At 31.6% G+C, this 12500-nt stretch overlaps 1 protein-coding gene and 1 long non-coding RNA gene across 4 annotated transcripts in view; one reads left to right on the top strand and one right to left on the bottom strand.

Moving 5' to 3' along the window:
* LOC136843289 (metabotropic glutamate receptor 2-like) overlaps positions 1-6727 on the top strand; it is a 46475-nt gene extending 39748 nt beyond the window's left edge. The window contains exons 14-18 of the mRNA XM_067111477.1: positions 1-113; positions 2531-2666; positions 3390-3544; positions 3998-4205; positions 5942-6727. The exon at positions 1-113 is cut by the window's left edge and continues 79 nt beyond it. Coding sequence (XP_066967578.1) covers positions 1-113; positions 2531-2666; positions 3390-3544; positions 3998-4205; positions 5942-6162 — 833 coding nt within the window. The 3' untranslated portion in view covers positions 6163-6727. The remainder of the gene's footprint in view (positions 114-2530; positions 2667-3389; positions 3545-3997; positions 4206-5941) is intronic.
* LOC136843295 (uncharacterized) overlaps positions 1-12500 on the bottom strand; it is a 571224-nt gene that overhangs the window by 266389 nt on the left and 292335 nt on the right. The window lies entirely within an intron of this gene.

Genomic DNA, 12500 nt, shown 5'->3' on the forward strand with positions numbered 1-12500 from the left:
AAACCAACCGGATCTCGAGAATATTTAATGCTGGGAGAACGACGGCCCGGAGACCTTCCTTCATCTCGCCAAAGTCACAGCTTTGTATATGTTTCTTCACGGTCTCCATCCAGGTAAGAAAGAAAACTAGTAAAAAATTCGCGAGTTTTCTGTACAGCGTATAATGATGTATGAAACTCTCAGCCACGGCACATGAAACTCCAGCCGCGGCCCATGAAACTTTCAGCCACGGCCCGGTGGTGGCCTGGGTTGTTGGCACTGTAACGTTGCCAGACGCACGAGCAAGGCTAAATTTAACCTTAAATAAAATTAAAATTACTGAGGCTAGAGGGCTGTAATTTGGAATGTTTGATGATTGGAGAATGGATGATTAACATACCCATTTGCAGCCCTCTAGCCTCAGTAGTTTTTAAGGTCTGAAGGCGGACAGAAAAAGTGCGGACGGACAGACAAATAGCCATCTCAATAGTTTCCTTTTACAGAAAACTAAAAGTGAGGTTGTGGAATTTCCGTTATAGTCATTATTCATGGATTTGAAAAAACTGATTTTATACAGAAAGAAGATACAGACATTATATCTAGAGAAGTTATAATAATTGGGATTTGCATTTTTTCGGAAACACATACGCCTTTACATATATATATATATATATATATATATATATATATATATATATATATATATATATATATATATATATATATATATAGATATATATGTATATATATATATACACACATATATATATATACTGTATGTATATATATATATATATATATATATATATATATATATATATATATATATATATATATGTGTGCGTGTGTTTATAAGACTGCGCACACGTGTCTTGTAAAGTTTAACGTAAACAGAATAAAAAGGAGACTGGAATCCTGTCCCCTTGTTTATTAGTACAACATTTCAGTTTTCCGGGAATCCATTTTGCTTTATATATATAAAAGCATGAAAATGTAATTACGTAAGAAATTATACATTCTTATGAAAACAGTATAAAACTAATTGATTATCAAAATATTTACGTCCTAGATTTAAAAGGAAAGCTTTTAATGACAGGTCAAGACAAAATGATCAGAAATACACTGAAAAGAATTAATGAATCAACTTTGATCAACACTGTAGAGAATTGCTTAAATAAAATTACGCCTACAATATAAGGGACGTTGAAAAAGTAATCAGTAGATTGTTTATGCTAATAATTTTTCTGTCTGTTTTGCTTTTAGCTAAAAACGACTGATATCTTAAATCAAGTATGCCAATATCTAAATCATATACTGGCTCTAAAATGAGCTTCCTACAAATGGAAATACTCGAAATGTGATTGTCTTTCCAGGTTTTCGTAGCCTTGACGATGAGAACAGATTCCCAAAGTGTTGGTGTTGCATACAAATAAACAAGCTGTATTACTGTGAATATATATATATATATATATATATATATATATATATATATATATATATATATATATATATATATATATATATATATATATATTATATATATATATACTGTATATAAATATATATATTCATATGCTAAGTTCTTTTCCATAGGTGTTTCAATATGTATTTTTGTATAAAGAAAAAGAATTAAATGCTTTGAGGCGCATATGTAGAATAAATTGTATTTATATATTTGTACGTAAGATAGTTTTCTTCAGAAATGACTGAAAATAGGTAAAAAAAATACAGTACATTGAGCTCATCAATCAAAATTACACCACGGAACACACTGAAAACATCATAAAATTACCTGTTCTTAATAAAAAAAACCATAATAATCTATTCTACGGCTCTTCCTTGCAGTCCATTAGTACTAATGACTTTCTGCAGGTAAAGAGGAACTGAGAGAAAGCAGCTTAATTTTCGAGCTCCTAATTGTGTTCATTCTGCACCAGTGATCTACTTTACATTTTCAGTGCAGAAAATTGAAGGTGCAATGAATAAATATACGTACGGGCACATACCCCCCGCGGCGTGGCTGGCATTCTATCAATGGGGGGGCCTTGGTGAGGCCATGATATTTTTGGGGGGCCAAAGAAAATTACACAAAACTAATGTACCAATTCTGTAATTAGTAAAATATACTATTCTCGAATGTATATATCCATGTGAATGAAGGAAAATAACAGTATTAGTAACTATAAGCCTGTATTTGAAATTATTGAGCTCAATTTTCAATTAATTTTCAACTCTTACTGTATGCAAATGTATCAAATATTGTAAGTTAAAGTTTAGCTACAAAGAGAATTTCAACTGGGGGGGGGGGCATCTGACGGGGAGGGGGTTGCCACCTTGGCCCCCCTATAGCAAAGCCACTGCATACAACCCAAAAATTAGTATTCAGCTCCCAATCTTTCCCATTTCATTTAAACATTTTTTTTCTTTACTGAAATCCGATCAAAATCGAACGATTGATGCATTTCAGAAATAGTTCCTAATCATAACAATGCAAATCATAAGAATATAAATTCTTGCTTAAGTTGTCACGTAAGTTGAAATGTCCCGGCAGATCGTAGTGACAGCTTTGTGGTGCTTCGTGAGTCCGCCAAAGGCTATCCACCACTACCTGCAGAGGGAGGACAACTTCCTCGTGTGTGCTGCCTCTATCAACGCTTCGTACATGATAGCCTTCGCATATCCTATAGGTAAGAAGTCGCTCCAATCCCTTGATGTTAAGTAATCTGTACATTCATTCGTCAACAAATCTTTCAGTTCACTGAGGGACTCGGGAATTGAAAATAGAAATACGCATTTTGAAAATTAATGTAAATTTTATTACCACAATAAATACTACCGGATGAAAAATATGAACTTTTTTATATGTTTGGCAAACGTGTTGTCGCGAACACTTATCCACATACTTGCGTAGTTATGAAAGAGGATTTGTAGATGCACAAGAAGCTCACAGACGTGAAATTATAACTGCCTGTCTACAGAATTATAAGTGATAGATTTGATCTTGAAATGCTGATGGAAGTATGGTAGGATTTTCACAGAGAACAACAGACGGCTAAGAAAAGAATAAGAGGAAAGGAAAGACTAAGTAGTCTTTACTTTAAGAAATTTTTTTGCATCAATTTTGAGTATAGAGCGAAAAACTCTATGGATCACTTGATAGCACTATTATACAGAGGGAGTTAACGATGTGTTGTGTAGTAGGCAACCTGTTGAGCATATTTATTTTAAACGCTATATATATAAAGCATAATATATATATATATATATATATATATATATATATATATATATATATATATATATATATATATTTGTGTGGTGTGTGTGTGTGTGTGTGTGTGTATGCGTGTTTGTGCGTAACCGGTGAATTATGTTTTATGTATTACATTTACTCTCTCCCTTCTGAACAGGCCTGATAGTGGTATGCACAGTTTATGCAGTGTTGACTCGCAAGATTCCTGAGGGTTTCAACGAGAGCAAGTACATAGGTTTCACCATGTACACAACTTGCATTATTTGGTTGGCTTTCGTACCAATATATTTCACCACAGCGAATAATGTTGAGGTATTGTGTTTGTACCCTCGTAAAATGAGTTTAGGCATCTCTCTCTCTCTCTCTCTCTCTCTCTCTCTCTCTCTGTCAACATTTATTTGCGCTTTATGTTGAACTATGCGTTCAGCATGAAACTAGTGATCCTGAATGTTAATAGTTCATTTACATATATGAATTATTTATTTATTTTGCCAGGATTTGCTAAAACTTGCTTGCCAACCAAACTCCAATCGAAGGCTTTTCAGATTTCCGAGATACTATCGTAATTAGTTTGTAATAGTAATATTTTGGGATTATAGCTTCGGAATTTTTAATCATGCATATATATATGTGTATATACTGTATATGCATAAATATATGTATATATGCATATATATAGGCTATATGTATGTGCATATATATATATATGTATATGCATATATATATTATATATATATAATAGATATATCCTTATCTTTTCTTTAGCTGCGCATCACAGCAACCTCTGTGACAATCTCACTGTCCGCAACGGTGGCCCTGGTGTGCCTCTTTGGACCAAAGCTCTATATAATTCTGTTCCATCCGGAGAGAAATGTGAGGCAATCCATGATCACAATACCCAAAAACCCGGCTCTCTTGAGCAGTAACTTATCCTCCTCTTCCCAGAGGATGGATTCCGGAACGCAGAGTGAAGGTTCGTATATGTGGTTTGCATTGCTTTCCCTTCATGTTTTTTTTCTACTTATATTTTTACCTCCATCAGGAGTAACAAAACGTGGATAAAAGATTGTTTTTAGCGATATATTGAAGAAATATAACACTTGAAAAATTCTTTTAACCCCTTTTCTAATTTATTCAATTGAAGTCAAGTTAATACTGAATAACTCTCTGCCAATTTTCCTCGTAAATTATCACTTGCTTTGAAATGAGTGTCTTTTTTTACTTATATTTTTATCTTCTTCAAGAAATTATGAATGCGATTATCAGGATTTTTCCCGTGTTACCCTCATTTTATTACTGAGAAATTCTCTGCCACCTTGTCTTCGTAATCACAACATTATTTAAATTGATTTACTTCTATATTTTCTATTTCTATTTTTACATTCATCAGAAAATTAATTTCTTTTTATTTTTCTACTTGTATTTTTACATTCATCAGAAAATTGTCAATGCTGTTAATAGGATTTTTCCAGAGTTAAACATTCGCATTTAAGACCATTTTGTTACTGAGTAACTCCCTGCAAACTCGTCTCAGTAATCACAAAGTGCTTTGAATAATTTTCTCTTTAGATTTTTCTACTTGAATTTTTTTTCTTCATCACGGTTAATAAATGTGGCTAGCAGAATTTTTCCTGTGTTATGTTTCCTTACTTATCTCGGTAATCATAACGTGTTTTGAATGATTTTCTGTTTAGGTTTTCCCTCATATTTTTTTACCATCAAAACTAATAAATGTGGTTATTGGAATTTTTCTTGCGTTATATATCCTCAATGTAGATGATTTTATCATTGAATAATTCTCTACCAGTTTGTCTTAGTAATGTACGTTGTTGTCACTTTTTTTAGATGTGTTCATTAAATATTATGCGTAATTTATTCAGACCTTCATTCCATCAGAATTATATTTGCAGATTCGCTTACCTACGTTCATGATACAAAAATCTTAGAAATTTTAATGCAGCCGTTCATATATCAGTCTAATCAGGATATGAAGAAAAATACCAGTTATTCACAATCACTTGTCTATCTGTAATTTTTCAGGCAATCATAATGCGGACAATGACTCATTTTTTATTAAAAATGGCGTATGGATGCTTTGATTATTTTTGCATTCACTTTGAATAATATATGAAAAATTCTTGAATACGGTCTCTTTCATCATGAATACCCGGTGGCACATATACTGCTCTATTTTTGGGTATCCCTAATTACGAGGGCCGTATCGTAGAGCGAGGCTTTTTATGTCCTTTTGCAGACCTGATTCTGTATCTTTCTGTACCTGAAAAGTTCAACTTTCATAGAAATGTGGGGGTTAAATCAGGCAAACATTGGTGATTAATCACTATATCTGCAATTTGGGGGCGCCACCAGCATAGCTCATGTTATATATCAGATATTGATGACAATGTAGCTAAAAAGAAATCAACAGGTCCAAGGTAAAAAATAATAAAAGAAAATAAAAAACAAAAAACAAGTTTTTTAAAAATTCTTCTGGAAAGACTTTTTCGTAATTTCCTTTTTTGTCTAAATAAATAATGTTAAACAAGTAACGTGCAGCGCGTTTTCTTCCTGACACAGGAAACTTAAGCCTTCATGAAAAGCCAGGGGTTAAGATAGCTCTAAAGTACAACGAATGCCACCTAAATTAAATAAGAACACGGTGATATTTTCAATTAATTCTCTAACAAAAAAACCTTTCTTTGCCATTAGTGATCTTCCCCGTAGATTACGAGCTTCACGAGAAAATCCGAACGATGGGCTGTGGTTCCAGAACTGCGTCCAACAGCGCTACTCAGACCTGTCCAGCGTCTTCCTGTAGCCTTCCGGACCACCACTGTGGACCTCTTCATTTGATCACGCCGAGGCATTCCACCAACTCCTCTTCTTCAACTAATGGTCCAGTTCAAGATGTCACCGATGTGCATCTCTAAGAGTCACAGACACAATAGGCTAAAGAACGACGTTTATTCGGTCTGTTATTTTCGCGTGTGTGAGGCGTAACTGCATTTGAAGTATAGAAAGTTGATTCGTTATGAAGATGTGTGAACATTTATCGTAAAAGGAAAAGCAATCGCTCTTTGAATTGTTTGAATGCAGTTGTTTTAAGAAAATTATAACCTTCATGGAAATTAAGGTGCGTTTTGATAAATAAAAAAAATTGTGTTTTGTTTATAATGACGCGTGAATATTTTCCCCTACTATCATCTCTATTTTATGGGTACCGTTAAGGAAACCGAAATACATCAACAGCTCTAAAACATTTGTTAAGCATAAATTCACCGTATATAATGATACCCGTTATCACAAAAGCATTGTATATAAACGCAAAAATGGTTGAAATAACAGAATGTTAGGAAAATAAAAAAAAATATATAAACTATTGCCGTTGAATTTCGAAAGTGATAAAGCATTTTTGAAAGTTTGTAAATAAGAAAAATATCTGCCACTGAATTCTGGCATGTAACCTAAATAATCCCTAATTGCCATACTCTTAAAGAGAAACTTAAGAGAGAGAAAAAAAAGAAACTTATTGCAGTAAAAGACACACCTCGTTAGTTAAATGTCTGCCACTGAAAAACGGACCAATAAAAACTCAGCATCACTTGATAACAGAAACTCAAGTAAGACTATATAGATAAATGATTTCGAAGAATCTCCTGACAAACATGTACTTAATACAGGCAATACACAACATACTCTGTACTTCTGTTTCCCGTACCTATAATGCTGGTTTATAATTTGCGAGACTAAAGAAAAGGTACCGTTTTACTTTGTGATAAGTGTTATGTGATGAAGAATATAGAAACAGAAGTAAAATTGTCTTCATGAGGAAGATAATTGATGTAAAATTGATATTTTCCATAGCCACGAGATATATGTGTAAATATTTAGTATAGATCTGTCGACAACTTTCTCAACTGATTCTGTAAAGAAAAATATTTTCATGTTAATTGTAAATATAAATCACCAGAATATTTATGTGAAAGAGAACCGAAGATGATATAAAATACGATTATTTATATATATATATATATATATATATATATATATATATATATATATATATATATATATATTTATATATATATTATATTGAGATATATATATATATATATTATATTGAGATATATATAAATAAATGTAAATATATATATATATATATATATATATATATATATTGATATATATAAATAAATGTATATATATATATATATATATATATATATATATATATATATATATAAAATCAAAATCAAGAATTGTACATTAGCATTTAAATTAGCACGATGACCATTTTCTTAATTATTTCTTATGCATATAGATTATGAAGAAGATCCTCTTAATTTAAAAATATTTGTCGAAACAATTTGCCTCAAATTCTAGTCTCTTCATGAGAGTTTACATATTGAAATTACTGTTAATATCACCATCATTTTAGATAGTTCATTCATCATCGAGGTTCTTTGAAAAACTAATTTGAATTATTTTAGAATCTACTAGAAATGAAATATAGTCTAGAATGTTGTAGCAAAACTTTGAAATATTTTTCCTATATATAAATCTTACGAAGATTATATCATTCGAATTACATCCTACCACGAAAAGTCTTGGTATTCGACATTGGTAGTGAGAACCTGTACTTTTGAAAACTTAATTGTATTTGCTTTTGGGCAAAGAAATTTAAGCTAAATCTCAAAAGGACTTCGAACGTGTGTGTATATATATATATATATATATATATATATATATATATATATATATATATATATATATATATATATATATATATATATATATATATATATATATATATATACTTACATATACACATATATACATATAAGTATAAATATATGTATATATTATATATATATATATATATATATATATATATATATATATATATATATATATATATATATATATATATATATATATATATATATATATATATATAAATATTCAGCTAAGGTCACAGGAATATTAAAAGAAGGAGTACCAAACGCTTTCGTGTTATTTCAACACAATTTCGAGGTACAATGTGCTGAAATAACACGAAAGCACCTGGTACTCCTTCTCTTAGTTTTCCTGTGGCCTTAGCTGAACACAATGTCACACGCTATTTAGTGACATATAAGCATATATATACATATATATGTACATTAGTTTTATTTTTGTAAAAAGCACTCAAGTACTCTTTCTTAATCTTTGGGAACTGATGAGGTTACTGAGAGCCCTGCGTAACGTCATTCGATTCCAAAGTATTTCATGCCGAGTAATATTGTAAATAATTATGAACTTCTTGGCTTTTAATTTTCCCTTAATTTTTACTCGTCTAAATTCACATACCTTTCGTATAATTTCATCCATTTTAACAAATTTCATAAAAAAATTAAACCCACAACATATCCTAGATTAGGACCATTTACTTTTCAAAGTCCTTTAACAGATTATACTGAACAGGTACTGGCTGTTGCTTTGTAACCTAATGACTGTCAGTCATTCTCTGATGAAAACAAGAGTAGGTCCCAGATACTCAACATAGAATCATCTCTCTTATCTGAAAATTTTATCAGGAATTATAGAAAAGATAGCGTCACAGGCGATAAATAAAATATGATTATTCAAAAGCCAAATGGTGGTATTATTTTTCCTAAATTCACGTTTGACAACTGTCTGCATTGTTAAAGGATGTATATAAAACAATGACTTCAATATTTTGATCAATTCATGTATAATGTACGTATGTAAACATATATATATATATGTCTATGTATATTATACACACGTATATATAATATATATATAACACACGTATATATATATATATATATATATATATATATATATATATATATATATATATATATATATATATATATATATATATATATATACAGTATATATATGTAGAATCTACTGGTTACTTTTACCAGACACATATGTAATTCTAATAGCCACAATACCCTCTTAACTTCTCGAATTCTTCGCGCACGAGGATGTGCTTGTAACTACGAAGCCGTACATCCAGACGCAAGACTTCAATTTCTTGCGTCTGGATGTACGGCTTCGTAGTTACAAGCACATCCAAAAAGCGCGAAGAATTCGAGAAGTTAAGAGGGTATTGTGGCTATTAGAATTACATACAGTATATATATATATATATATATATATATATATATATATATATATATATATATATATATATATATATATATATATATATATATATACAAACACAAATATTTATCAAATACATGACGATATGAACCATTACCAATCGTGAAAGGGAGCGAATCACATACAACAAGCAAGGCAGACGTATGGAAGAAACTGAGTTAATCCTGATGATCCTTTACCAGTGATCTATAACGCCATTCCATCTCAAACGAGAAAGGCAATCGTATTGATGTGGGTCATAAAGTGTGATCAATACCTCGCCATCCAACTGCAACATCTTTGACACTTAATTTACTGCCGACCAAAAAATATTGGCGTCTGCATAAAAGAACCGTCAATTTTAAAACTGTATCAGACTAGTACTTTAGGACACAATGATGAAATAGTAAAAGAAATGCGTGTTCACTACGGATGTAGGTAACAAAGATAGAACCTCAAAAGTTCAAGCGAAGATGCAATAAATTAATGCCCTAAAACAATTCACCTTGAATCTTAATTATTTTTTTATATTTTATCTAGTTATCTAATAACTTATTAATCTTTTTCCAATAAATGATCTCTTTCTTCTGTATTTCCTATTACCATCTGTAACCCCTTTCAAATGAACACCATATTCTTTGGAATCTTGAGTTTCGAGATAATGGCCCCTGCATGCTTTTTCCATATGATACATAGGAGTTTACCTTCTGGATAATAATAATAATAATAATAATAATAATAATAATAATAATAATAATAATAATAATAATAATAATAATAATAATAATATCAAATTTTGATATGGAAATAAGATATAAGCGCAAAATTTTAAAATCATGACATCACGGGAACAGCTGATTGAATGATAAAATGTAGTCTATCACAATAAAGGAAAATGGATGCAGAAACCAATAGTGCTTGGTATCTTTTTTGGTAATACTGATATCCTCAATACTGAATTATTATTTGTTGCCCTGCCTGTGTTATATAATATCTTCAGAGCTTGATGATCAGGTGATGTTATGTGCAGTGTTGTGTGGAAAACTTGATACACCATAAAGAAAGAAAGAATGACAGTTTTGTGGCGGAGAGGAAGGTAATCTAGAAAAGTGGTTAAGAAAACGATCGCAGAGTGGGACATTCACCCTCATTCTTCCCATTAATATATATTTAGGCAATGTGATACAAATAATATGCTTTGGATATAATATTCAGTTTTTTAAAAGCAAGTCTAGAATGCTAAAGTTATGTGAACTCAACGGGAGGTAAGATCAATAATGAATAGTTTTTGCTATTTTGTACAATGTAGCAACAAAATTTCACGTTGCATTCAAGTACTACCCTTGAGGAGAGAAAATTGCCCGTTGATGATAGAAGGCGTGAGGACTATTTTATGCCTACATTGTTGGCACAAAACAAAGTGATGATTTAATCTTTCAGCGCACTGAACACAAATATGTAGCACAGTGGGGAGGCTTTTAAACAAACAGCAATCCCCTTAAACGATGAAAAAGGGAAATTATACATTAATATGCTGTGACCTTTCGTAAGAAATTAAAAACAAGTATTATCGGCTGCTCTGAAAGCAACGTAATAGACAGAGAGAGAGAGAGAGAGAGAGAGAGAGAGAGAGAGAGAGAGAGAGAGAGAGAGATAAACAGGGCGACTACATTCAGCTATTACGTCGGTGTTTTCACGTTGAACGCGTTTAATCCTTGAGTCTAAATGTTGAAAATGCAGTTTTTCTTTTGAAAGGGCCGAGTTTCAGAATAGTTTTGCCGAGCATCTGCGAAAACATTTCTGTTATTAAAAAGCATAAAGAAATAAAAACACCCATGAGTTGCTATAATCATGAATTCTACTAAAGAAACACACCCACAATAATAGAGCAACACGCACCCAGCAGACAGAGAGCGAGAGCAATTCTCCATTCATGGAGGATGTCATTAGGGGATATTGTTCTGTCGGTTGTTCAAAATCGTCCGGAGATTAGTTGTTGATGTTACAGGGCATAGGTGGCTTAATAATCATCTTTGTTTCCCTGCAGTCACACAGGGGTGCTCTTATTCTGTAATTATGGGTTGTTTGTGTACGTGTTACTAGTTGTTTTCTTTCTTTTCGGTTTTTTTTTTTTGGAAGGTAAAACGTTTAAGATTTTCTTGGCCGTTTTCGTAAACTGTTATAACGTTTATAAGTTCATATAGTTTAAATAATATGATGTAATAAATTTGAGCGATGTAATATCTAGATAGAAGGGAAAGCAGTTTTTTGCAACAAAACTTGGTTAAGTACTTCTACATTAAATAAATCTTCATATTTGGCAACTGTATAAATGCAATTGGAATGAGTACCCTAAGATCATATGTATTCCTTGACAATATCAGTGAAATTCTCCGAGAAGAGAGATTATCCCATTGCATACTACATATCCATAAAAGACACATCTATGATACGTATCTTGCAAAGGAATCATTATTAATCTACCACGTTTGATTATATCCCAGAAGTTCCTTCTTGTGTCATTCAGACAAGTTTAAAGGTGTAAAGTTCGCTCATGAGCTGCCCAGCAAGGGTCAGGTCAGTGCGCAGCCGCACAATGTCTAGAAACCAAGTGTTTACACAAATGATCAACGTCCAAGTTCCCCCTACTCCTTTACACCTACGTTATTTTCTTCCAAATTTCTTTGGAAGAAAATAAATCCAACTTATGTTGCTCAGATTTCCGTGTGATTTAAATAATGGGTTTAATCCTTTTTTAACAGTTCAGAGTTATTATTACCTTCATTCCTCACTCTTTCCGGTTTTATTTCTTCATTTTCTCCCATTATAGAGAACAGAGAATTATTTAGAGTTGTTAAGTTATTTCGTGTACATCTGGCAAAACGTGCAATGAACTTCTTCAGGAGGAATTCCGAATGGAATTTAATCTTCTGTTACAAATCAATATCCCTCCTTCACGTTATATTTCTCGGTTGATACATCCTTTAAAAGTTATTAGATTTTTCTTTCAATTCCGTCGATGGAGCCTCGCACTTGACTGACCTTTTAAAAGATTACACCAAAAAAATTCGTGATAATCGTTTTAGTAAAGTGAAAATATTGGTGGAAT

Source organism: Macrobrachium rosenbergii, chromosome 11 (assembly GCF_040412425.1).
Source record: "Macrobrachium rosenbergii isolate ZJJX-2024 chromosome 11, ASM4041242v1, whole genome shotgun sequence".
NCBI lineage: Eukaryota > Metazoa > Arthropoda > Malacostraca > Decapoda > Palaemonidae > Macrobrachium > Macrobrachium rosenbergii.